General features: G+C 42.8%; 1 protein-coding gene and 1 long non-coding RNA gene across 8 annotated transcripts; one reads left to right on the forward strand and one right to left on the reverse strand.

Annotated features, from left to right (window-relative positions):
• Window positions 1-1,194: 1,194 nt before the first annotated feature.
• Window positions 1,195-27,644, reverse strand: LOC144053094 (voltage-gated delayed rectifier potassium channel KCNH8-like). Of its 5 annotated transcripts, XM_077567164.1 has the most exons (16): window positions 27,288-27,644; window positions 22,514-22,747; window positions 21,438-21,569; window positions 21,187-21,326; window positions 17,774-18,032; window positions 17,523-17,680; window positions 16,445-16,652; window positions 14,130-14,507; window positions 13,845-14,044; window positions 11,403-11,652; window positions 9,154-9,368; window positions 5,095-5,369; window positions 2,274-2,368; window positions 2,148-2,197; window positions 1,810-2,068; window positions 1,195-1,719 (listed from the first exon to the last, which is right to left on the reverse strand). In XM_077567164.1, the coding sequence occupies exons 1-16, from the start codon at window positions 27,361-27,363 to the stop codon at window positions 1,526-1,528; spliced, it is 3,123 nt and encodes a 1,040-aa protein (XP_077423290.1). In that variant the 5' UTR covers window positions 27,364-27,644; the 3' UTR covers window positions 1,195-1,525. The 5 variants fall into 5 exon arrangements, 4 of the variants coding, with proteins under 4 accessions (XP_077423290.1, XP_077423281.1, XP_077423271.1 ...); XM_077567155.1 differs by having other exon boundaries at window positions 1,195-2,068; window positions 16,472-16,652; XM_077567145.1 differs by having other exon boundaries at window positions 1,195-2,068.
• Window positions 2,597-22,849, forward strand: LOC144053181 (uncharacterized). Of its 3 annotated transcripts, none has more exons than XR_013294351.1 (4): window positions 2,597-2,713; window positions 3,218-3,305; window positions 21,232-21,362; window positions 22,530-22,849. It is a non-coding gene; the product is annotated as an uncharacterized LOC144053181 (long non-coding RNA). The 3 variants fall into 3 exon arrangements; XR_013294350.1 differs by lacking the exon at window positions 22,530-22,849 and adding an exon at window positions 21,466-21,945; XR_013294349.1 differs by lacking the exon at window positions 22,530-22,849 and having other exon boundaries at window positions 21,232-21,945.
• Window positions 27,645-27,719: the final 75 nt, after the last annotated feature.

The raw sequence follows: 27,719 nt of genomic DNA on the forward strand, positions 1-27,719 counted from the left end.
TTCCACATAAACGGGGACGAGTAGTGTGCCAATAGATGTTTTTTACTAGGGCCCGACCAATATGGGTTTTTGAGACCGATTTCAATATTTGGCACAGTCAAATTTCAATAACCGATTTATCGACCAATTGTATATACTGAATAAAATAAACAATTTTTTGGTCTCTAAATGCCAATAAAGATGTGAGTTTCAGGCAGAACATTGGATTTGTTGACAACACTTGGTCCTTTAGTATTTGACTTTACAGAGAGAAAAATCTGCAAAAATCAGCTCACTTTTTCACTTTTTTTTGCGGGGTTGTTTGAATTTCATGTTTAACGCTTGCGCATTTTGACGAATATCGGTATCAGCTTCTTCTTTTTTTTTTTAAATCTGATGGCTGATAAAAGGTCAATCTAAAACTATTTTACTCTCAGGGAACTATTTATTTAAATTTTCAGTTAACTTTTTAAGAGATGCTGTTGATTCTGGGAACATTGAGAAGCTTTTGTTTTTGTTCAACATTAAAATAAAGAAATGTGAAAGTTTAAGATTTCAGGTATTTTTTAAATTTTGGGAAACAAATATTTACGGATGGAAACTATGGTATTTACTTGTTTAAGTTTCCATTTCACTTTTTAAGACGAACTGATAAACTTGGGAGCTCCCTGAACATTTTTTTTTAGAAATGTAAAATTAATTCTATTGTTTGATTTAAAAAAAAAATAATCTACATTTGGAAAAGTCAGAAAATTGTTCAATAAACATGCTTTAAGACAACAAAGTCAAGATTGGCATTTGTATTTTACGGAAGAGGATGCGGGCCAGTGAAGAGAGAAAAAAAAGTTTGGCAGATTCTCATTTTAAAGTCAGAATAAAGTCAGAATTCTGACTTTAAAGTGACAAATCTCACTTTATTCTCTGAATTTTGACTTTAAAGTCACAATTCTCACTTTAAAGTCAGAATTCTCACTTTAAAGTGACAAATCTCACTTTAGTCTGACAATAATACGAATAAAGTGAGAATTCTCAGAATAAAATCAGAATTCTGACTTTATTCTCAGAATAATGACACTAATAAAGTCAGAATTATGTGAGAATAAAGTCAGAATTCTGACTTTATTCTCAGAATTCTCACTTTAAAGTCAGAATTCTGACTTCATTCTCAAAATTCTGACTGAATTCTGACTTTAAAATGAGAATCCTGACAAACTTTTTTCTCTCTCTCTCTCTCTCTCTTCACTGGCCCTAATCCTCTTCCGTAGTTAAAAAAAAGAAAGAAAAAAGAAACAATGCCAATATTTGTTTCATCCTTTTGACTAAAAATAAATATCAGCTTCAAATATCGGTTACCTGCCTCCTTGACTAGTAATAATCGGCATCGATATCGTCCCTGAATAAACCTTATCGGTCTATCTCTAATTTGTGCAAAGAGCCCATTACATCTTTACAGAGTTAAACTAACACAAGGTGATCAACTCCTAAAAATGTAACCCTGAAACGTTAACACCCCAATTGCTGCTGTGTTGTGTCGCACTCTTCACACTCATGGCTGCCCCTCATCCACAAAGCTGAGTTGGGTGGCGTGCTCGGCCCGCGACGCTTCTCCCCGCAGGTTCGAGAGGACCTCCTGCGACCGGGGTGCCGCGAGAACCCGCTGGAAGTCGAGCTCCGGAGGCGAGCGTGTGGAGAATGGCGGCTGGGGGTGGAGCTGATATCGGCTCGGCGCCGTACTTGGTCCTGTCAAGTCCAGCAGAAGAGGAGTGCAGGATGTTGAGAGGGAGGGGTTGGAGGAGGACCAGGAGTGAAGCCGCAAGAACTTTTGCTCACGTGGAGAACTGTGAAGAGATGGCGGAGCTGAGCAAGGGGACGCAGCTGCGCAATTACCAGAGGCGAGCGATCGCTCCACTGCATGCTGGGTAAAAAGGGGCGGAGCCGGGGAACACGTGTGCGAGGAGATGCTGGGAGGCGGGGTCACGGCGCCGGGGATCAGCAGGGTGGAGGGGTTGTGAAAAAGCGGTTTGAGGAGGCGGGACATTTCCTGAAGCTCCTGAGTCACGGTGGTGACCTGGCGGGAAAGGACCTTCATCTGGTGCGTGGAGACGGAGAGAAATGAGTCAGAGGTCAAATTGGGCCGGATGTCACGGGTTCAAGTGCAGCCGTCTTACCTGGTGTTTTAGCTTAGTGATGGTGTCGTCGTCGTCGTCGTCGGGCTCCTCTGTGGATGGCGAGTGCAAATACATCACGGACGCTTTCAAAATCGAGTGGACAGAAAGTGCTGCTTTGTTTGTTACCTGTGGCAGAATCGTAGCGGGAAAAATCCTGTGGAGTAAAATTAAACTTTGCGTCCGGACTGCTTTGGTTTTCGGTTTCAATGCCATCTACAAAGCTGAATGGGAGCAAAAATGTGTGTGTGTGTGTGGGGGGGGGGGGGGGGAGAAATCCAGAAAGTGTAAACAGATAAGATAAAATATCACAATAATGCAGTAGAGGATTCAGCATTTTGGGGAAAATACTTTTCTAAAATATTACACAAACTTTGGAATCCCAGCGACTCCAAGTTACATGTTATTATATGATTATTTTATTGTATATGTGCAATTGACACAGCAGAAAGGTTGTTTTTCTTCGAACATCGTGATGTCATCATACCGACCCAATCAACTTAAATGTCCAAAGCTGAGCAGTCCAGACATCAAATCATCCGCAGAAGAACTTCTCCTCTTTTGGCAAGGTAAAAGAATGATTTTGTGCATATCTTATCTAGGTTTTATTACCCGTTGAAGTAAACATATTGTCAGCTGTTGAGGCTCGTTGCTAAGTTTGACTAACATGGCTAGCTAGCTAGCCACTTAGCTATTATATTTGAAACACACACTGAAACAGGTTTTTTTTTTTTTTCACTTGGCCATCACCAAATCAATTCATGAAACTTGTTTCCATTGCAGTGTGCTAATTTTGAGCTTGCCAGCTGGTTTGGGTCATTAGCTTGCCAGCTAATTTGCCTCTCAGGTAGCTAGCAAGTTAGCTAATTAGCCAATTCAAAACAATTCCTTACTGGCATGTGTCGAATGCCGAATGTATTTCTGACATTTCTGCAATGCAATGCCCGTTACTCGGTGAAAACAAAACGGCGTATTCTCAGAAAATCAGGCCTAAAAGTAGTCGTGCGGTTGATGTTCCAACCGCAACTTGATGGAAATGGAAACTAAATTATCATTCCATGTTTTTCCCATAGACCCTGAACGCCACACAAAATGTGTAAAATCAGTGAAAAGTTTGAAATGGAGGCTAACAAGACAACAGGAGTGAGCGCTTCCTAAGTGGTAAGATTCGTTTTTGAGTTTTGAATGTGATAAAAATGTATTATTTTGTTTTCTACATGTTTTAGGTGTAAACCAGCTTGCATCATTATCTATATAAATGGAGTAACTAGCTGCTCTAGTTGAGTGACATTTGCGTTACGCGTTTGTCTTCGCAAACATGCTGGTTATCTAATTAAATCTGCTAATTAAAAATAGGCAGTACATGACTCTAATCATTCAAATAGCTGAAATTATCGTTAATATCTTACTCTTGGCTAGCCGGGATAACTCAACCACAGATCAAACCACCACAGCTGTGTGCTAGCTAACATACCATATGCTAGTCTTTTGACATGTTTTAGCTCACACGTTGCACATTTAAATTTTCTATGGAACAGTTTTTACATTGCTAGTATAATGTACAATATGCAGATGAACGAAGAACTAAATTGTTTATATATGTGGTTTTGATTCTTTCATATTTAATAATGTAACAATGTACGTGCCTCTTGGCCGTTTGTAAAGACATTCTTCTAACGTTAGACCATCCATCCATCCATTCTCTTAACCGCTTATTCCTCACAAGGGTCGCGGGGGGTGCTGTAACCTATCCCAGCCGGCTTCGGGCAGCGGAGCTGGTTGCCAGCCAATTGCAGAACGTTATAGACCAATTACATCTCATTTCTGTTTATATCGCCCCAAAAAAAAAAAAAACTCACATTATGAATTTAAAATACTCCCCCACAAATCAAATTACAATGACCCAAAGTCCAATGCTTTTTTTTTTTGTGAGTGGAGAGCTTGTATTCATCAAGTAAGACTGCCATTTTGACTTATGTGGTAATTGTGGCGTAAACTCGGAATTTTCCATTCAAGGTGGAGACATAGTTTATTAGTTTCGAATGTACTCTGACACCGATGCTATTTGTTAACTCTTTGACTGCCAAAAACGTTAAATAACGTTTAGTAAAATCCTATGGAGGAGTGCCAAAGACGTTAAAAGACGTTTTTTTTTTCAAAACAGAGGTGAAACTAACCATTTTCTTTTGTTGATTACTGAAAAACGGAATAAGGTAGAAACAAACTTTTTTTTCTGATGAAAGATGAGAGTCCAATCTTTCATTTGGTAGTATGTGTAATTCCATAGTCCAAACACATAATTTTCTGTGGACCTTGAAAGATCAGTCAAAAATGCTTAAATCGGCTGGCACCCACGGCATCCCTTTTCTGAAAACGTCTGGCAGTCAAAGAGTTAACCCATCTATGGAGTTTTGCATAGTTTGTTAGCATAAGGCTAAACCGGCTTTTCATAAAGGCAAAGCTATATGTTTGGTTAAAATAACAAGGTCCAATTCTCTATATTTGGACAACAACCACCATTTTCTACTAGTGAATGTTATTGCTATTCAAAAATGTTCCATTTGACTTTATTTATTAATTAATTAATTGATCTACTATGCACCAAAGAGAGCAGTGCTCCCAATTTCAATGTATTATACTTGCTGTACAATAACAATAAAGGTGTTCTATTCTATTGATGTTCACTCAACTGGAATTGGCAAGAAGCAGCTTTTTTGACGCATGACAGCAAACTGCTGCTTGTCATGAATAAAGTTGAGATGCGTATGTTCAATTTTGGTCGTCAAATCAACGACATATATCTAAAGGCACTACTGTGCGTCTACAAGATGTAAATTGACCTTTGCTTTGATTCATGCTGCAAGAAAAAAAGAAGAAGTGTGGAGTCTCACTGAGACTGGATGAAGGCAAGCTCAGCACCCTGCCTGGAGATCAATGATTGTTTTCATACCGAGGGCTAAGCTCTGGCTGCAGGCAGCTGAAGCTCACCACAGGAATCTGCAGGCTGGCGGGCCGAGCGTGATTGCCGGCGGGTCTGAAAGGTCTCGGCGGGAGCAGCGGCGAGCGCAGAGGGGAGCGCAGGGGCGAGCGCAGGCCTCGGCCCAGCCTGCCCGGCGGGGGCATCTTTGGTAGAGGCGAGTGTTCCTCCTCGGAGTTGGAGCCTTCCTCGTCCTCCTTGATGGAGGGGAGCTTCTTCGCCAGTCCTCCGTTGCTCTCGCAGTCCACCTGAAATGAGGAAGAGGAGGCGGGATGCAATGTTCATTCATGCCGGTTGTTGTTTGTGCTAGCGCTACATTACGGAGGCTATTTTTGTAACAGTGCATCTGTCATCCGTATCCTGATTCTCCAGTCAGTGCAAGGCTCGCTCGCTGCAGGTGTTTGCCAATTTGCCAGAGCAGTTTCTGCCAAACTAAGCAGGCCGACGCAGCAGACAGAGCGCAGCGTCTTGGAGATGCGCCTGGCGGAGTGGCCAGTAGACAGCTGGTCTCACGCAACCTCATTCATTCATGAATCAAACACTCGGAATCATTGTTATGGAGGACCAAGACTGCCGAAATAAAACTAAATAAATGAATGAATGAATAAATAAATACAAGTGAAAATAAAAATGGATATAGAAATTATAATGCAAAAGTTAAATACTATATATATATATATAATAAAAACGAAATTCTAAATATAAATGGAAATAAAAACAACAAATATATATATTTTTTATTTTCATTCATATTTAGAATCTCGTTTTTACATGGCCCTGGTTGATCTCTTTTGCTCTGCTGCCACCTGCTAGCCGTTTTTGTAATAACTACCATTTCCTCAACCGTTCTCTGCCATTGAGAGGCTACATCAAAGCCTTCTGTATGCTCTAGCATAAAAAAAAAAAACATTAATTTTTTTTTTATAAATAAATCCGTCTTTGGGACACTTAAAACATTTCAAATAGAACATATTTATACGTTTTTGGGAGCAAATTAGTTAAAAGCGTTATTTACTTTCATTTTTTTTGTGTGTTAATTTCTCACAGTTTTAATGGTTTAACACTCGATTTTTAACTCAATATGACACTACAGAATTTGCTGTGAACCCGGCCCAATTTGCCGGCCTGCGCTCGTCTGCAAAATGACCAAGAATGGCATTTAACACTCCATGCCGCGCAGAATTTCTACGGGTCACCAAAATAAAGCCTTATTAATTTCACAAAGCTGAGATGCTGCTGAGCTTTTTCGAGTAAGGAAAGTTCCCATTCATAGAGTTGCGCTGGAGCTCAACTTCATTCACTTCCTCACCACGTGTGTTCAGGGGTGCTCTCATTAAGAACCGAGCACCATTCACTCCTCCCTGCTGCTGCTTTCATCAAGGGAGGAATCGCCTCCATTCCTCTCCATCTCGTTTCCCCAGCATTTCTATCGTCTCCATCCAGTGCACGTGCGAGCAAGGCTGGTATTTTTAGATCACAGAGGTTTAATTTTAGCTGAGGTTTTGCTCTGAGGGAAGGGGGGGGGGGGGGGGAAGAGGGGCTGTTTGAGATTTCATTTTCAGTGTGCGCTCGCTGCACGTGTCGGGCAAATGTGTTCATGCAACGTCGGAATGCACAATGTGCATGACGGCACACAAGCACAAACGTGCTTAGTTATGTGTTGCCGAGTGCATTTGCGATGTGTGTGCGTAAACATAATTGAAATTGTTCATTATGCTTCCGCCCGCAGCCTCCTTTCATCTTTATGTTACAGCAGCTCATCTGCATGTAGTTGTCGTTCTATTATTATCCGGCTAGGGGTGACCCCCCCCCCCCCCCTGCCTCCCCGGGGTGACCCCCCCTCCCTTCCCCACCTCTCTTACAGCACTATATTTAGCCACGCACTGGATGGGAAAAACATGAGTGCAAGTCTAAAGATGAACGACCCGAGTGTGTGTAAGCGCTCGGTCACTTAAGATGAGAATTCGCTGTTCGGTTAGCAAAGTGTGCGTGCAACAGCTGAGCGCCATCTGGGAGCGTCTGGCATTGACACCAACTGTCTTTAGCGAGCATCTTTAACCGTTGGCTGAGGATTTGATCCTTTCTCCAACCGGTCCAGATGGCTGTTTTTGTTTTTAAGTGTAACGCCATCCAAAGCAAAGTGTTGGGTGGAAGAGCGGGTGGCAAAGCTGGGACGAATCTTCAAAAAAAACAGATGGATTCTTGCCCTAGATTTTCTGTCAGGCATTTTAAAAAAAATGGGATTATTTCTTTAGCAGCACAATTAGGAACACTGATGAGTTAACGTGACAATTAATTGGCAATCTGCTTGAGTCATTAAAGAGTTCTTTGCATGCCAAAAAGGCAATTAAGAAATATAATTTATTTAGATGAAATAATAAATTAACCAGAATTTGGATCCAAAGACTCCTTAACTCTTTGACTGCCAAAAACGTTAAATAACGTTTAGTAAAATCCTATGGGGGAGTGCCAAAGACGTTAAAAGACGTTTGTTTCAAAACAGAGGTGAAACTAACCATTTTCTATTGTTGATTACTGAAAAACGGAATAAGGTAGAAACAAACTTTTTGTTCTGATGAAAGATGAGAGTCCAATCTTTCATTTGGTATTATGTGTGTTTCCATAGTCCAAACACATAATTTTCTATGGACCTTGAAAGATCAGTCAAAATGCTTAAAATCGGCTGGCACTGGGGACAACCCGTTTCTGGAAACGTCTGGCAGTCAAAGAGTTTAAAGGGGAGGATTTTTTTTTTTTGCAGGACTCCCTCATAATCTTAGGATCGTGGGCGTGTAAGCATGATTAATGTGCACAAGAAACAGAAAACATGAGTGGATTCATTGTCACATTGTTTTTCTGATGACGAGAAGAAGACATGGTTCACGTGTAGCGCAAAGATTTATCGGGAATTTCAAGAGCGAATGAAAGCTTTGGGACCTGTGTGATGTTTACCCCAGAAATTAAAAGTAAGGTTCCATAGTTACGACGGTAAACATGAAGCATGTGGTCAGAGTGCTAAGCTACGCTGGTGGAAATTTGCCGCTCACTTTTGCATCCAAGCTTGAATGCCACTGGAAAGACCTCAAGACACCAATCCGACGTTGGCCAAATGTGACCGACGCCCCCAATCTGACACCAATTATTAACTCTTTGACTGCCAAGCGTTTTCAGAAAAGGGATGCCGTGGGTGCCAGCCGATTTAAGCATTTTGACTGATCTTTCAAGGTCCACAGAAAATTATGTGTTTGGACTATGGAAACACACATACTACCAAATGAAAGATTGGACTCTCATCTGTCATCAGAAAAAAAAAGTTTGTTTCTACCTTCTTCCGTTTTTCAGTAATCAACAATAGAAAATGGTTAGTTTCACCTCTGTTTAAAAAAAAACGTCTTTTAACGTCTTTGGCACTCCTCCATAGGATTTTACTAAACGTTATTTAACGTTTTTGGCAGTCAAAGAGTTCAGTACCTTATGCGCATGCGTGAGAACTAATCCCCTTCCTTACCATCGGTGCCGGTAGCCACTATTTCTCATTGTTAGAAAAAGGCAACGGGAAAGCTCGTGTATTTTTTGAAGGCTTTGCGTCATTAAATGCTCCCCGAAAGGTGGGCATTGTCATTGACAGGAAATGATGGAAGTGCCCACTTCTGGCTTTAAACAACCAAGAAGTAGCCCAGTTTCCTTCTGTTCCCAAATGACATTGCTGTGGATTTCTGTTCACTGAATCTAATCAGACGTAAGATGAAATGCTTTGGCGTCTCAGCATAAGGCCCTCATGGGGAATAAGAACTGTCGGGCCGAGAATGATATTTTTGTTTACGGCAATGAGCATAGGAAATTCGATTCATTCACAGTCTGGCCCCTGGATTCTTGCATCCCAGAAACAGATGCAGAACATGCTGAAGGCCTTCGCCATCTGGTTTGGCGAACATCTTGGGGACCCTCAGGGGTTCTGGAGTGTGTAACTTTCTTGTGCCCGCCGCTTATCGCGTGTTCAGTAAATTTATGGAGTCGTCGGCATCACCGTACCTCGGCGCTGTGTCCTTCCCTGAGGTTGTAGGTTAGATCGTGTTGGATCTCTGTAAGGAACTTCTGGGCGTAGTCGGGGTACAGGCAGAGAACCTCGCGAAGCCCTTTGAGGCTGATGTACTGCAAGTCGCAGTAAGTCAGAGCCTTCACACACGCGTTGGTCTTAATCACTTCTTCCTGAGTCAAGCAGTCGGAGCCAATCAGGTCGCCTCTTCCTAGAATTTGAAAAGAAAGGCTTGGTTAAAAGTGTAGCTGTTGCTTACTGATTCAATCCGTGGTCCAAACTAGGAGAGGGAGGAGGTGCAGCAATGTTTTTCTTTACTGTGGGATGTGGGAAGATGAAATTTTCAAGTGGATGAGATTCTCCGTGTTGCACCATTTTCTCTATTTTTCTTCCTCCCTCTGCATCGCATCGCTTCTGCGGAGCTGTAAATCCAAAGCGGCGCTGCCAAAGCAATTTGTGCAGCTGCGCCTCTGGCAGAAGAACAACACACCTCCTGCGAATGAGCGCACGGGAGCCGGCAATGACAACGTGCATGTCATCATGTTGTGCGTGTAATGTGTGCACCTACGCAGGCCGAAATGCTAATAAGAGCATAATTCACTTCATTATTTACACCAGCTAGATCATTAACTCTTTGACTGCCAGACGTTTTCAGAAAAGGGATGCCGTGGGTGCCAGCCGATTTTAAGCATTTTGACTGATCTTTCAAGGTCCATAGAAAATTATGTGTTTGGACTATGGCAACACACATACTGCCAAAACAAGATTGGACTCTCATCTTCCATCAGAAAAAAAAAGTTTGTTTCTACCTTATTCCGTTTTTGAGTAATCAACAATAGAAAATGGTTAGTTTCACCTGTTTTGAAAAAAAAAAAAAAACGTCTTTTAACGTCTTTGGCACTCCTCTATAGGATTTTACGAAACGTTATTTAACGTTTTTGGCAGTCAAAGAGTTAATACAAGCAGCCTATTTTGCTTCAATATGTGCAGCTGAGCTGAGCTCTTTGTGTCCACCTGAACGGTCTCATGTGTGCTATGAGGACCAGCGTTAGCGTAGAGTCGCAGAACTTGGCTGTGGAGAGGCTTTTAGTTTGCCAAGAATGTTGCGAGATAAGAATGCTGGATGTTGACATTGGCATCAGTGGCTGTTTTTATTTGCTGCTCTAAAATAGAGTGATAATTGACATGATATCATATTGTTCTATAAAATAACTTTCTGGTAGTCTTCAACTTTAAAAGCATCTGGTTCTCAATCATTTTCATTATTCAATAATTTGCTCAGATATCAGTTGTTAGCCGGATTTTGCGCACACACAAAAAAAGTCCATCCATCTAACCTTAATCTTTTTTTCTATTTTTTTCTTTTTTTCCTGGAGAGCTCAGTATTGTTCATTCGTTAATTTTACCGATTTGACATGTCATCATCATTGCTCTCCTTTATTATTATTATTTTTTTGGATGTGTATGTGCGTGCGTGCGAGTGTGTGTGTATTCATTACTTCACCTAAAACCTATTAAAAAAATCCCATACCGTTCACCTAAACCAAACACTTCCAGCCAGAGTCGTGAGGCCGTCAGGAGACCCGAGGAAGGACCAAAGAAAAGAAAGGAAAGTGAAATCCAGCACCGACCAGACACCGCCAACCAGAGTCTCAGAATCTAACCTTAATCTATTGTTTGTCCTCAATAAGGTCGCAGCTAAGGTGAGGCCCCATGCTAGCTAAATTTGGGAGAGAGGTGGGGTACACCCAGGACTGGTCATCAGCCAATTACAGGGCACATAGATAAACACACTCACAATCAGACCTCAAGCGGGGAAAACACACATAAATGCACACAGGAAGGACAGATCCAAGATTCGAACCCTAAACCACAAAGCTGTGAGGCACACGTGCTAACTACTCCCTCACCTCATTGCCTGCAAAAACTCCATGATTTGGAGACGGGTCACGTTGGACAAAAAATGACTGTGAAAATTGGGGTATATCCAGAAAAAAGTGTTTTTCAAATTTGACTCAAAAGAGGGCGCTTTCCTTCACTTATCAATAAATAATACACAAATCTTTAAATTCAAATTGAGACACGTGCAGTGGGCATGAATGTGATGAATTCAACGCTGATCTACAATAGGATTGTTTTGCGGCCCGTCTCAATTCGTCTTGAAACCAGTGGTGCTATCCAAGGTTTCGATCATCGTGCCGGTTGTATGATTATCACATGAAATGGAACAAAAGTTCTTTGCTACCCAGAATAGCGAGCACGGTGTTGTCCTTCAGCACTTCCATGGAGCCGGAGCACACAAAGTAGATGGCTTGTAGGGCGTCGCCTTGCCGGATTAGGAATTCCCCGGGAGCACAGAAGGACGTCTTGATGATGAGCGAGAGCGAGCGCAGGCATCCTCTGCTGGCTGACTCAAAGAGTGGCAGCTGCAGCAGCTCCTTGTTGAGGTGCATGGCAATGTCAGCCCTCAGCTCATCCGGGAAGTCCTTCAGCAGCTGTGGAGTGGATATGAATAAAATATATATCGATGGGGAAAAGCTTGAATAGAATATGACGAGAAATACCTTGGTGGCGCCTTGAGATAAGAATTGAATTTGTACCGTGAGCACGCTAGGAACTCAAAACACTCGCTTAAATCATTTTTGCCCATCGAAATGGTCAGAAATGCCATTCATTTGTGCCAACCTCCCCCTAAAAATGTTTTTCAATAAGGGAAAATACCACTGCATAAAATTGTAACGCATACAAATAGAATAATAAATAGAGCTCTGACTCACCCAAAATCTGCTTTTGCAATTCGTGTTCACATTAACAGGCGAGTACTAAATGAACTTTAATCGGATTCTTATTGTGCTTTCCTGAAAAACACTTCACAGCCAAACAAATGAAACATCCAATTTGATAAAAATGAGTGCATTTAAGTAGAGCCATACGGAATCCTAAGCGTTTTACCAAGCGCTATTCATTCCCTTATTTGAAAATATATCTCGGTATTGAACCAGAGTGCGTTGACACAGCAGTGTTAACCTAACAAAAGGTTTTCCTTTTTAGTTTAAAATAGCTTACTTCAACTTCCAGCACCCTTTGTTGTACCCTGGACAGCCATAGAATCCAGCTTTCCTTTTAATTGCTTTGGTCCAGTAAATCATCCGCATTGTTGGTCCAGCTAGCTAGTGCTAAGCTAACCTGTTGTTGCCTTTTGTATGCTGTTGTGACGGCGAGAGAGGCCAGCAGTGAAGTACCAAAGATAAAGGTTGTGATACGTCGCCTAGCTGGGCATTCTTGACTGACTTCTTCTTCTTTTGAAGGTTTCATTTAAAGATCATTCACCAGCCAAATACTCCCATACGCAGCCGCTTTCACACAAGTACTGTGACAAGAGTGTTGCCACCCAAACGTTCCTCTGCGACAATTCACGGGACTATATCTTTTCTGACTCAAATCTAAAAATTCTGATTCGGTGTGAAGAGGGTCTTCTGCCCAGATTTAGTCATAACAGTTTTAATTTATTTATTTCCTCAGTAGAACTTTTATCGGTGGATGTGTCTTTGTTAGTGATGTCACAATTTCTGCCAAGTGTCTGTAATCAATGATGTTTTTAAAGTCTTATCGTCATGACTGGGACACTTGTCTGTGGTTGACGTGTCTGTAATCAATGATGTTTTTAAAGTCTCATCTCATCTGGTGGGGGCTTTGTGGTACCGCCCCTTCAAGATAGTATAAGAATGTTGTGAATCCGCTGTAACTTCGCACTTGCGAGAGGCTGCCACCATTGCTGGGAGCTCGCTTGTGCCCGGAATATTCTGTAGAAATAAAACTTTCGAAGGAACTGTTCAATGATCTCCAGCCTGCATTCGGATAACCAACGTTCTCACTACCCGAAAGAAAACAAACACGCGGGAAAAAAAATGATTCATTTCTTCAACAGGTGTTGGTTTTTAACTGCCAAGTCACATCTCAGTTCAAGTCGCCGCTGATTTGTGCACAACCCTTGCGGTAACAATTAAATAGAATGCCAAGAATCAAACGGTGTGCGCATTGTGACATAATGCTGCAATTCAAAGTGTGGCCACTGGGAAGCAGTACAGTATGATGCAGTCATGCAGACACAGAGGAAGAAGAATCTTCTTATAGTGCTGGGATGGTTAGCCGGACGTCCGTCCACACTGTGAGTGACTCGTCTGTATTTAGTTGAACAGAAAACTTTATCGCATCCTGACTGACAGGCTTGTTGTTCTACTCCATCTATTGTTGTCCACCAGGAGGCGTTTTAGGCTTTTGGTCACTTGTGAGGCATCTGTTGATGAAGATCGGTAATTTGTTGCTGATATTTCATATCTCATATCCATATTTCTGTATGAGAACTGCTTTACATTTGTATTGAATATCTCAATCTTGTTGGAGTTCCAAATGGGTCAAAGTCCGTTAGCTTATGACCTGATTTGCTCTCTCATCCTTGTGGACTATGCTTCCCAGATACACTTTGTTTGATATTCCCTTCCCCGTCGGGTGATCAGAGTTTTGTGCTCGTTGTTAATATGTACTTTGGCTCCTTAAAGGTTGGCAAACACTGCTCTAGAATACAGAAACGAGGACAAAAGGCTAAAGTGGCGAGAATGAAGTGTCCTTAGAACTTTCTAGACTGTGACCGTGAGATGCATGATTTCATATTATTGAATATTTCTACCTCACTGACATCAATGCCATTGTTGACAGACCAGGTTGTCTGGAAACACTCCATCATGCGCTGCTCAAGGGCTTTGGGCAGCCGGTGCACTCTGATGAAGTCCTTCAGATCCTTGGTGCGGGTGTGGTAAAGGGAACGGCGGGAATACATCCTCTGGATGATGGCTGTCACGTTTCCAAACACCACGGCGTGCATTAATGCTACGGAAGAGACAAAAGTCAAACGAAGACGGCAAAAATCAGCAAGGAAACATTTGGTATGTGTCCAGCGTGGTGCTTTGCACACCTCCGATCAGCATGGTGCAGATGGAGAAGATCTTCTCAGAGTCGGTGTTGGCTGACACGTTGCCGAAGCCTACGCTGGTCAGACTGCTCAGGGCAAAGTACAGTGACGTGACATAAGAGCTCCGCACGGACGGACCACCGCTCAGCGCCGTGCCTGCACCGCCCGGCGCCCTCGCACGGGACCTGCTGCCGTTCCACTGGGCCGCACCGAACATACCCGCCCCGTTCGACGGCTCCAGGCCGGAGTTGTTCCACTGGCTGGAGTTAATCAGTTGTGGCGTCACGGTAGCTTGAGGCGAATCGGAAACCCCCAATAGGGAGGTGAGTGGAGCCAAGAAGTATGGTGTGCCCAATCGTTTGGCGAGCTCATGCAGCCAGCCTGTTGGGGACAAGGCATAAAAGTTTAACCGCCATTTCCCTGCTAAGCCGAGTGATCGATTCTCTGTCTACAGACTGTGTGTGCCCTCTGTCTTGGTCCTGTTGGGACTGCTGATTTACTGTTTTGACTGTGGTCAATTTTTCATAGTTTGCTGGGGGCTTTCTTTCCTGACTTTTTTTTTTAAAAAAAAAAGATTGTATCTTGTGCAACATGTTGTCCCACATGGTCACATTTTGTCTTTAGTCATGGTCCCAATCTTTCCCTTGCATCTTCTCCAGTTGTCTCTACTTGTGTAATTAATCTGTATGGATATAGTCTTGTCACTGAATGCGTTGGATTGTTTTGTCTTCTTGTATTTCCCCCCTTTGAATCTATATCATTATAATTAACGGGAGCAGCGGGCTGCATGGCCGAATGGTATAGTGGTCGTCCTCCGATCCAGATGTTGTTGGTTGGATCCCGGTGGATGCCGCTATACAAGTGAAAGCCTCAAACTCCATATGTTAGCTTAGCCACTAACTACCTTTCTTTGTAAAAATGACCAAACTGTGACAGCTCCACTCTTCAGTAGTCACACCAATGCAATTGTTATCATCCGCAGTCATAACAAGAACGGAAGAGTGATTTCTATGTATTTTGGGTCTGATAAGTGTAACGGATGTCAGCTAGCGCTCCCCACTGCCTTAAGTGCTACATTAGCTTTTAGCATACAATGCTAGTCTATTCAACTCCCGAGCAGTGAGGATTTGTGGTTGCTTGGTCGAGCCTGTCGCCACAGTTACAATTGATACTGTGACCCTAATTGAGAGAGGTTTCGGTGGTGAGCGGATGCCAGCTAGTGCTACGCAACAGAAGCCCAGGAGAGTAAATGCTCAAGCCCCCAAACCGCTGGCTAATGCAGATCTCAAGGTCTCAAGGAGCAAGTTTTACTTAACCCTGGAGAACCCAAGAACCCTTTTCTTCTTTGGAAAATTATGAATATACATTAAATGACTGCTAGCAACTACTAGCTCAGAGTTGCTAATTTATCAATATATATATAAAACATACTCCTAGGCATTCTGCAACATGATATGAAATAGATTAACAAAAAAAAAACACAATTTTACCATCTGATGGTTTGCTGAGAAGATGGTTTTGTTTGGATTGATTTCCAGCTCAACAAAACCGCATGTTTGTTGCCAGCCATCTTGTCACCACCACTCTGGCTCATGTAAGTGCAATATTCATCCACTAGATGGCCCCATGCGGGGGTCAGAAGTGGCACTCTGGACTTTTGAAGTTAAATTTGTAAAAAAAAAAAAAAAAAGGTCTTTGTTATTTGAGTAGCAGAACTTATAGGGGCCAAATTTGACTCCGTGGGTTCTCCAGGGTTTGTACAGTTCCACAAAGCTAGCTGGCATCCGTTGCATAAGCAACGCACACAAAAAAGCAATTAATCAAACCCCTTCTTGTATATGCAGTATTTTCTGGTCTGAATCGTGAGACCAAGAATAACAGTTAACATCACAAGTACCTCCCAACATTGTTATTTTTGGTGAACATAGTAGGAGGTGAGACAGATCGCCATCATTACGTTTTCTCACAAAAACATGCTCTGTGGATAAAATGATAAGGATAATTCTTTGACTTATCTTTGGAGGTGTGTATGTAGCTGCTTAGGATGGTTAGCATTACTTTTTTGCCATTTTGAGGTATGCTTGCATAAAACATAAAGTCCCCCAGATGATGAAATGTAATCACTTTGTTTATCTCCTGACTGGTCATTTATTGCAAGGGTGGTGTTATGCTATGCAATTGCTTAAAAAAATAAAAATAAAATCAGTGCTAGGAAATTGGGTCATTACTGTCTATATGAAATTGAACAGTAATGGAAAATTTGGCAAGCTTTACACTGCACATAACAGTTAAGACAGGAATCCTGTTCCGTCACAAACCTATCTCCCAAGAGGCGGGACTGTTACTTTCGATCTCGCTGCGGCCGATGAAGTACCAGACGCAGGCCATCCAGTGGCCCAGCAGGGCAAAGGTGGACATGAGCAGGGTGAGCACCACGGCACTGTACTGGGAGTAGCGGTCCAGCTTCTGCAGGAGTCTCAAAAGGCGCAGGAGGCGGACTGTCTTCAACAGGTGCACCCCGAAGTTCTGGGTCATGCACAAAAAACGTGGAAGAAATGAGGGGGAAAAAAACATTCAATTTAACTTGTCTGAAAAATATGTTTTTTTATTCACTACAAATAATGAGTCTTTGTTCATCTATCTATGCCTGCGATGTATAGTGACAGGCAGAGCAATGGAATGCTTTTCCTCTAGAGGGCAGACATTACAGTACAATTAACTGGTCTTTTAACCTGTTGCTTTTCACACAACAGACTATTGTAACATTTTCGTCAACTAAACAGTCCCACATTTTACACAACGTACGTCAATTTATGAGTAAATTAAGACAAGATCTTCAATATTTCAGTACTGTATACGAAGGTTATTATACTATTTTATCAAAATAAAATGAAACAAAACTGACTAAAACTACATCTGACATTTATAAAACTAAAGCTAATTGTAATCGTAGCAAAAAGGTCTTTAGTTTATCGTCTCTTTCAGTTAATATCGTACATGAGCTTTTGGGGCTCATTTTAATTACCAGTATTTATTTCAGTATCATTCTGTTTCCATACAGAAGAAAGAAAGTCAAATAGTCAGTTAATAATTGTAGTTTTAAATCTCGCACTCGAGAAATACTCCATAATGTTAAAAAAAACTAAAACTAATAAACTATTAGCTAAAGTGACACATTAAAAATAAATAAATAAATAAAATTGCTTTTCAAACAAATTAAAACTAACTGCATTTAATAAAAACAAAAGTCAAAAAGAAATAAGAACAAACCATAACCAACCCTGCCATATATATTTTTTGATGTTTTTTTGGGGTGGAATTCCGTGAGATTTTCCTCATGCAAAATATGAGCCTTGGCTCGATAATAAGAATTGTGAAAGACCGCGTTGGGCTCACCACGCTGATATTGAAAGCATAGAGCAGGTCGAATGGCAAAGCGGCGATCAGATCCACAAAAAGCCAGGATGTGACGTAATGGATGCAAATGGAGCGGGCGTCGTACACCACCTGACCGGACGTGCTCACGTAAGTGGTTCGGAAATTCAGCACGATATCTGAAACACGCACACAAACACAGACGCAGTGTTCTTTTTGCGCTCATTAACACAAAAAATGAAATATTGTCGCAGCATTAGGAGCATCCTCACCAATCATAAAAAGAATCTCCACCAAGATGTCACTGACACTGGGTGGGTTTCGTGCTGTCGACGCACCATCCTCTCGTACCTCCACTGCTGTGAAGCAGACATTGTAAGGGACGGTGACGGCGACGTAGAAGGTCGCCAGCAATATCAGCCAATCCCAGCCGGCCTTAAATGCGCCATAATGGAGGAGGATGAAGCGGGACTTCTGGATGTCTGCCACTTTGTACTCTGGCACCGGGTTAGCATTGGCTCCCAGAACACTCTTGTTATGAAACAAGAAAAGAAAAAAGAAAAACACGATGGTCAGTGAAGAAGCAGCATATGAAGCCAAATTAGTACTTATTCTTTACCTTCAAGTTTCAAGCAAAGCAAGTCCCAAGTTACTATGGCAAGAAGTCAAGCTAGCGTTCTCGCTAAATTTCAGACGGGCAAAATGAGTCAAGTCATTACTTGGATTAAGTCATAAATCAAGTCAAACTCTTCCTCACTCACATTATTTTTGTACATTTGCCATTTTCCACTCATCTGTACTTGCGTTAACTGTACGAACATATTCACAAGCACAGTTTTTTCTCGTAGTCCCAACTTTTATTAGGTTAAAAAAGAAGACTTTATTTAACTATGAGTAGTCTTAGCTAGGTCTACTTTGGCCAGTGAACTGTTTTACGCATACTGTGACACTTTTTAACATACATATTCAATTGGTAACATTAGATATTCATTCTGTAAGTCGCCCGACTCTATAAGAAGGTATGCAGAAGAGATTTAGAAGTGTGCGCCGTTTTTTTAGAATTACCTCAGATACACAAGGACTAGGTGAGGAGCTAAACAAAGCATGGCTCATCGATCCCTTATGATGAGTGCAATAAATGGGCAGACGTTTCCCTTGCCCGGACGCGGGTCACCGGGGCTCCCCTCTGGAGCCAGGCCTGGAGGTGGGGCTCGTTGGCGAGCGCCCGGCCCTGCACTCATGGGGCCCAGCCGGGCACAGCCCGAAGAGGAAACATGGGTCCCGCTTCCCATGTGCTCACCACTGGTGGGAGAGCCCAAAAGGTCAGGTGCATGGTAGGCTGGGCGGCAGACAAGGGCGGGGACCTTGGCGGTCCAATCCCCGGCTACAGAAGCTAACTCTTGGGACATGGAACGTCACCTCTCTGGTGAGGAAGGAGCCCGAGCTGGTGTGTAAGGCAGAGAAATTCCGACTAGATATAGTCAGACTCTCCTCCACACATGGCTTGGGCTCTGGTACCAATCCTCTCAAGAGGGGCTGGACTATTTTCCGCTTTGGAATTGCCCACGGTAAGAGGCGCAGAGCAGGTGTGGGTATACTGATTGCCCCCCCGGCTTGGCGCCTGTACGTTGGGGTTCACCCCGGTAGACGAGAGGGTAACCTCCCTCCGCCTTCGGGTGGGGGGACGGGTCCTGACTGTTGTTTGTGCTTATCCACCAAACAGCAGATCAGAGTGCCCACCCTTTTTGGAGTCCTTGGAGGGTGTGCTGGAGAGCTCTCCCACTGGGGACTCCCTCGTTCTGCTGGGGGACTTAACGCTCACGTGGGCAATGACAGTGAAACCTGAAGGGGCGTGATTGAGGAACGTCTCCCCTGCTCAGAACCCAAGTAGTGTTCTGTTATTGGACTTGTGTGCTCGTCACGGATTGTCCATAACGAAACACTATGTTAGAACATAAGGGTGTCCATTTGTGCACTTGGCACCAGGACACCCTAGGCCGCAGTTCGATGATCGACTTTGTAGTCGTGTCATTGGATTGATGACTAGAACCGTGGAGCTGTCAACTGATCACCACCTGGTGGTGTGTTGGCTCCAATGGCGGGGGAGGATGCCAGTCAGACCTGGTAAAGCCAAACGTATTGTGAGGGTTTGCTGGGAACGTCTAGCAGAATCCCGTCAGAAAGAGTTTCAACGCCCACCTCCGGCAGATCTTATCCCTTGTCCCGGGGGAGGTGGGGGACATTGAGTCAGAGTGGACTATGTTCCGCTCCGCGCCTTCATTGTTGAGGCGGCCGATCGGAGATGTGGCCGTAAGGTGGTCGGTGCCTGTCGTGGCGGCAATCCTCCAACACGCTGGTGGACACCAGCAGTAAGGGATGCTGTCAAGCTGAAGAAGGAGTCCTATCGGGCTTTTTTGGCCTGTGGGACTCCGGAGGCAGCTAACAGGTACCGGCTGGCCTAGCGGAATGCAGCTTCGGCGGTCGCTGAGGCGAAAACTCGGACATGGGAGGAGTTCGATGAGGCCATGGAAAACGACTTCTGGACGGCTTCAAGGAAATTCTGGTACACCATCTGGCGTCTCAGGAGAGGAAAGCATTGCATCATTAACACTGTGTATAGTGGAGATTGGGTGCTGCTGACCTTGACTCGAGAAGCTCTGAATTGGTGCAGAGAATACTTCGAAGACCTCCTCAACTCCACCAACTTACCTTCCTTTGAGGAAGCCGAGTCTGGGAACTCTGAGGTGGGTTCTCAATTCTCTGGGCTCGAAGTCACTGAGGTAGTAGCTCCTCGGGGGCAAGGCCCCGGTAGTGGATGAGATCAACCATGGGTTTCTAAAGGCTCTGGATGTTGTGGGGCTGTCGTGGTTGACACGCCTCTACAACATTGCGTGGACATCGGGGACAGTGCCTCTGGATTGGCAGACCGGGGTGGTGGTCACCCTTTTTAAGAAGGGGGACCGGAGGGTGGGCTCCAACTATAGAGGGATCACACTCCTCAGCCTAATGTGGTAAGGTCTATTCAGGGGTGCTGGAAAGGAGGGTCCGTTGAGAAGTCGAATCTCGGATTCAGGAGGAGCAGTGTGGTTTTCGTCCCGGCCATTGAACAGTGGACCAGCTCTACACCCTTGGCAGGGTCCTCGAGGGTGCGTGGGAGTTCGCCCAACCAGTCCACATGTGCTTTGTGGATTTGGAGAAGACAGTCGACCATGTCACTTGGGGAGTACTGGGTATCAAGAACCCTGATACGGGCTGTTCGGTCCCTGGACGATCCCGGTTAAGCGGTAAATGAAATGGACACCCGTACTAATCAAAGCTGTCTCCCTTCTTGACAACATCCGGAATTGCCAGAAAGATTTCACAGCAAAGAATCTCTCTTTTTTTTCTTGCATGTTGCCATCCTCTTTGTCCTAATTTTATAACTCAGTCCTTGAATCCAATTTTAATAAGCTCCATGGTGCATGTTTTTCCAACAAAGCTCCAAAGAAACCACCCTATCTTCGCTCTCTACTCACCATGCATACTACCACCCACACTCTTGTTTTTATCAGTTTTATTAACCTCTTCATTCCCAAGGTTAGATATTAATAAATTAAGGTTAGAAATAAAGCTTGCCCGCTTTCAAAACACAAAACAAATGGCATGCATGAGTCAAGATGTCATCAACAGCACCAGCAGTTCTCACATTGTTGATATTCAGCTTGCTCTTGGTTTTGTCTTGTTTCTGCAGGTGCCCAGAAAGCTGGTAGAGGACGGCCCGACTTCGCCGGCGTTCCACGCTGAAGCCAGCCGGGCGGCTGATCTGGTGGACCTCCAGGCCCGTTCCTTCATCAGAAATGTGGAAAGCACTCGTGAATTCTGGTCAGTCTGCGACTCTATGGCGTGTCTGTTAGACCTTTTCAGTTGTTTCATTGTTCAAGAGGATCTTGAGCTCACCGGTGTCAGACTCGTTGTCATGGTCCAGGTCTTTGTTCTCTGTGATATCCTTCTGCGAGACTAGGAACAGAACCACCTCACTCTTCTCATTCTTGATGGGCACAATGTCCAGCAAACACCAGAACTTGGAGCCTGCACAAAGAAAACTAGTTGGAGAAATACATTGCATTGCGAAAGTCTACACACCCCTGTTCAAATTACAGGTTGTTGCTTTAACCACTATTAACGTGACTTATAACATGTGTAACACATTTAAAAAGATATATTTGATAGGGGAAATTAAAAAATATTCAATAAATAAACTAGTTGCACAAGTGTGCACACCCTCATAACTGGAATGTGGCCGTGTTCATAGGTAACCAATCACATTCAAAGTCATGTTAAAGGGGAGTCAGCACCAGTGTTGGGCAGTAACTAGTTACTAGTGACGCGTTACTGTAACTTAGTTGCTTTTTACAATAACTAATACTCTAACACAGAGGTCCCCAACCCTGGTCCTCGGGGACCGGTATCCAGCCTGTTTTCCATGCCTCCCACAGCCAACACAGGTGATTCATATCATCAGCTAATCAGCAATCTCTGGAGAAGGCTGATAACGATCTCCACCTGTGTTGGCTGTGGGAGGCATGGAAAACAGGCTGGATACCGGTTCCCTGAGGACCAGGGTTGGGGACCTCTGCTCTAACACATGACTTTTATAAATACAGTAACTCAGTTACATTTGCAATATGGTTTATTAGTCAGTTATTTGATGAATGATTTAACTTAATAATTGAATTGTGCGACACTTGTGAGGATAAGCGGCTCATAATGAATGGATGAATATGAATAATGAATAAAAAATGAATTTTTATTGCTTTCTTGCAGAAAAGGGAAGGTTTTTTGCTCACACTGATTGTTGTTATTTGGAACTGTTCATAATTCAAAATGATGGTGAGCAGTGTTGTATTTGCACCAAACAATTTTGTATTTTTTAATCTTGTTCTCATTATTTTAAATCCCCAAAACGTGGCAATTGTACAAAGGTTGTGCATCTGAAGCGGGAATATCCCTTTTGATTCTCTGCCAGTTCTCACCACTCTTCTTGTATAGGATGATCTCAGTCTTAAACTCGCGCCGCTCATCCAGAGCTCTCTGCATCTGCGAGGTGAGGTGTTGGCGGGTCTCGCCGCCGTACAGGAAGTGGCACGTGCAACTCTTCTGCATGAGCTCGCCGCGGGCAAAGCCGGTCAGTTCACAGAAGCCGTCGGAGCAGTAGACGATGGGGTAGAGCGTTTGGACTTGGGCGTTCCCCAGCACAAAGTTGCTGTCTGGGGACAGCAAATTGAAACCATCAGGAAGACAAAGCGGCCATTTTCGAACGAGTTTCTGTGATTGCTTTTGTGAAGCGCCATTATGGGAGAGCAATAACATTTTCATTGTCTGCAGACAGAATTAGATCCTGTGGTTGGTTTTGTTTTTCGTCAGCATACAGTTCGACACATTGACTGTATGTAAATACTGTCAAATCATTTCCAAAAAGCTCAATTCATATTTCCTGCACGGCTCTCCCCGTGCTCGCCTCGGCTCTTGGGTCAGACTTAGCCGTGATTCGACTTCCTTTGAAGAATTCAACATGCCTGCTGCTTTTCCATCCACTTCCATTTGTCTCACTTCTCTTTCTTTGCTGCTCTATTGTTCTTTCCCAGAGCAATATTTGCTCCTCCATTATAATGGAGTCACTGGCAATTACCCAAACTAATAATGAGAGGAGAATGTACACGTGAATGTGCTGGAATGGAATCACGCCATTTGACAGTTGTGCATAATTCATTTTGGAGCAGAGCGAGTGAGTACGGCCTTCGTTCCAGCGGGATCATTAACGTCCATTCATGAGCGAATGTGGAGTGAGCCGAATGTTCACTTTGAAGGATGTGAACTGTTCTGAATGACTTAATGAGAGAGGATAGAAAGAGGAAAAAAGTCATTTGTGCTTGAATAAAGCACCGATAAAGCTCATGTAAATATGCTGGCCAGACTTGATTCAGACAAGAAGAACAAAGTAGATCTTGCTGCTTGTCCTGGGAGATACATTATATTATTTAGGAGTTATGTACCAAATGTGCTCGTTCTGGTTCGACACAATCCATTTTAGATAGCATCGCTGCTATTTGAAAAACTATGGAGCCCGCCAGGGAAATCACGAAAATATTTAAGATTGCAATATAACGCAGTACTTTGCAATGCTATTGCGTTTCCACGCAGTGACTTTAAAAATAAAAATTGCAAAATAGCTCAAATGATCTGCGAGAGAAGAAGACATTCCACTTCCGTCAACTATCATAAACAAGACAATTGCTTTGTTAATTCACTTTTAGTGAATATATGTATCGTATATAATAATAATAAAATAAATATAATTATGTATTGTGAAATAGCACAATGTTATTTTTGGAGGAAGATTTCCACTTCCGGGTCATTGATTTAATTGTAGGGCGGGGCTTGCAGGAGCATGGATGGCTTGGAGAGACTTCTACGATCTGGAGACGTCCGAGGCGAGGACATACTTGGCATGCAAAGGGATAAAGTATGAACTAAATGTTTAATCATCTAAAAGTGAATTAACAAAACAATTGGGGTGTTGATCATAGCCAAGGCTGTTGCTAATGACCCCAAGTGGAAACTCTCGCTCTCGCAAAACAATTTGCTTTATTTCACAATATTTTTTGCAAAATTCATTGCGTTAAAGCGCAATAGTTTAGCGTTTTATCGCAAATGCGATAGTTATTTTAATTGAACGCAATAGTATTGCAATACAACACAATAGCGTTGCGTTATATTGCAAAATATAAATATTTTTGTGATGTCCCCTGCCGGGTTCCGTACAAAATAAACATATTGCGTGATAATGTAGTGAGCCTGGCAGAGGACATCTCAAAAATATTTAAGATTGCAATGTAGCGCAATTGCAATTGTGTTATATGTCCATTTTTGTCTTTTTATTTATTTATTTTTACGTTTTAGGGATGTCTGTATTCAGTTTCATCCCCAAATCAAAAAAAATCGTCTTAAAATAATTGCCTAAATCATTTATTTTTGCAAAAATTATTTGTTTGCCTAAATCCTCTCATTGTGATGCAAATAGTTCAATTTTTTGTGTTTCCTGAAAAATTTGCGTTTAAATGAAAGATTATTTTAAGAAGGCGTTGAAATGTAAAAAAACAAAACAAAAATGGACATAAGTGTTTTTCACTTAACAGCGACGATAGGGTAGTTTGAAAAGTAACCAAATGATTTTGTGTTGTTTATTGAAAATGTCATTGAAATTTCATTGAAAATTGACAGGGTAAGAATATTTGAGGTACCATCTTTGATTTGGAACGTTCATCCATAAATGAGTGCACCAACTTTCCACAGCAAGCAAACCACCATTGATTTCACACATGCCTGACGTTATTTCGGGAGTCAATGAAGCACATGCGTTTCTGATGCATTCTTTTTTTTTTTTTTTACAGAAGAGCTCAGTATTGTTCATTCGATTTGACATCATCATTGCTCTCCTTTTTTTTTTTTTTTTTTTTTAAAAATCCAACAAATCAATTTAAAAAAATTTAATAAATGTTTTTTTTTTGTTGTTTTTTTTTTAAATACACACACATATATATATATATATATATATATATATATATATATATATATATATACCCTTTTTTTTGTATGTGGGTGTGTATGTGCGTGTGTGTGTGTGTGTGCGTGCGTGTGTGTGTGTGTGTGCGTGCGTGCGTGCGTGCGTGCGTGTATTCATCAGTTCACCTAAAGCCCATTAAAAAAAAATCCCATACTAATAATATAATATAATAATAATAAATTGCCAGATGCAGAAACATCAATGTAAGTTATCACGATGTAGTGGCTCTCGCTAACAGACAGAATTAAGTAACCGGAATTAGGTTAAAAAATTCTATATACGTAGACCATGTTTCTATAAATTTTGATATTTGGTTTTTATTTGAGGCAGATATTTTTTCCATTAAAATGTGATTTATGAGGAGGTTAGACCATTGGTCGACATTCAGAGTTTGTTTATTTTTCCAGTTAACAAGAATTGTTTTTTTAGCGATAGTAAGGGCTACAAGTGTAGATTGAAATTGTTTATGTGGTAAGTCAGTTGTTGTTAGGTCACCTAGCAAACACAAGTTTGGAGATAAAGGTATCCTACAGTCCAAAATAGCGGAAAGTTTTTCTAAGACTTTAGTCCAGAAATACATAATCGGAGTACATAACCATAAATGATGCATTCTTCAAGCAGTGGGAGATCCCGAGTCCTTATCCTATCGATTTTTGGCTTGATGTAACCCCACAGGAAGGCATCACATGGTGTGAGATCAGCTGAATGAGAAGTTCCTGGTTGAGTGGGTCGGTCCTGTTGGATGCTCCTCATTCGCTTGATCTCACACCATGTGATTAAAATTGTCGTCACATGTTGGTCAGGTATGCGTGAAACGGTGGCACACGCTTTGAGGTGTACCGGTGACATATGGATGAACATTCTAAATAAGATGGAACCACAAATATTTTCAGTTAAAATAAATTCCATCCACTTTATGTGTCAGCTACATCACAAAAATCCTGTTACGCGTGCTGATGAACAGAATGCGGAATCAAATCTTACCAGAAATATCTGAAACACAATTTGGATTTATGTCAGATAAAGGTACCAGAAATACTGTTTTTGTTCTGAGGATCCTCGTGGTAAGAGCAATTGAGGTGCAAACAGAAATGTCCCAAAATGGATTTTATTTAAATTATTTTATACTGTCTTGCCTTTGTCTGTGTGTGGCTATATTGAGAGCGCTGTTCATGTTGTACCCTGTTTGGCCACTGAGGGGCAGTGTGGTTCCACGCGATCTAATTCACTGTTAAGTTGTAGCCACATTAGAGAATAGAAGGAAAAAGTCACGATCAAGTTATCCCCCCCCCCCCCCCCCAAAAAAAAAAAAAATTCAGCGAAGAGCCGTTCTTTTGGGTGATAAAAGTGCAGCGAGCAGCGCGCTAATTAGCATTAGCGAGTCAGACTGGAGTAGATCATTACAATTCCTAGCACATCTATAGATTGAAGCGAAAATCATTGTCAATCAAATCATTTTGAATCAAATATCGTTCCTAATCGAAAATCGAGCCTGAATCGAATTGAAGACCAAAAAAATCGGAATCGAATCGTGAGACATTCAAAGATTCCCACCCCCTAATAAATATAGTTCCAAGTGATCTATCTAGATTTACTTTTTATTGTAACCAAATTCATTGGTTGTTTGGCTATCCAATCAAATTGACCACCCGGAATAATCATTGTCTGACCAATCTATTGGTTAATCAAGCCAATATGAGCTTAACCAGATTGGTAGTTTTTAGAGTGTACTTCTGCAAAGAAAATACATTTTGTTGTGTTTGTGGGCAGCAAAAGTGAAACCATGAAATAGCTCAAGTTGGTCAAATCACACAAAAATAGATGACTCTTCCTTGTTGATCGACCCCCGAACCCCGTATCTGATTTACATACATTTGGCCCAGTCCCCGCATGCATATATGATCAACACACCTTGCATCAGTGAACACATTCAGTCAACTCAACTGCAACCCGTTTTCAATGATTTGTGTCGCCATGTGGTTGCAGCGCGTCATCGGATTTGACTTCATTACCGCTCAAGTGCTGCTTATTAATCCACGAATGTTTGTGCGCGTGAAGGCATCGCCATCAATTCCCACAGCGGCCAAGTTAGCAACACGAGACAATTTTCATTAAAGTCATGACGCCGAATTGCCGTGAAACATCCGCTGCGCAGTAATTCCCTGCTAAGACTTTGAACTCACGAGTCCCGTCGAAGCGAGTGGCGATGGTGTCCAAGAAGGTGTTCTGCGGCGCGATCAGACCCCGCATCACCGGCATCCGCGAGCGGGTCGAGCCGCGTCTCTCCCGGCGCTCCGAGCCATGACTCTCGCCGGAGGTGCTCACGAAGCCCGGGAGGAACCTGGACGTGGTTCCCGGCGCGCCTCCTCCTCCTCCTCCTCCCAAACCTTGGAGGAGGGCGCCGAGCCGCGACACTCGGGACTCCACGGTGGTCCAAATTTGACCGGCGACCACCGAGCGGCTGAAAAAGGAGCGGAGAGAGGATGGAGAGGATGGAAGGCAGGAGGGGACCACAGCGAGGATGGTCACATTTACGCACGGGTGTGCTGCTGCAATCCCGCTCCTCCTCCTCCTCCTCCTCCTCCTCTTCCTCATCCTCTCCGTTTCTCCTCTCT

This window comes from Vanacampus margaritifer, chromosome 1, assembly GCF_051991255.1.
Source record: "Vanacampus margaritifer isolate UIUO_Vmar chromosome 1, RoL_Vmar_1.0, whole genome shotgun sequence".
Taxonomy (NCBI): Eukaryota; Metazoa; Chordata; class Actinopteri; order Syngnathiformes; family Syngnathidae; genus Vanacampus; species Vanacampus margaritifer.

What these genes read in the sequence shown, in the direction of transcription:
- LOC144053094 (XM_077567145.1), bottom strand. Translation starts at nt 27,363, where the DNA reads ATGCCGGTGATGCGGGGTCTGATCGCGCCGCAGAACACCTTCTTGGAC. An exon ending in CTGCACCATGCTGATCGGAG is followed by an intron (nt 14,045 to 14,129) that starts GTGTGCAAAGCA and finishes TCTCTTCCGTAG; the next exon opens with CATTAATGCACGCCGTGGTG. An exon ending in GGGAAGGACACAGCGCCGAG is followed by an intron (nt 5,370 to 9,153) that starts GTACGGTGATGC and finishes TCCTCATTTCAG; the next exon opens with GTGGACTGCGAGAGCAACGG.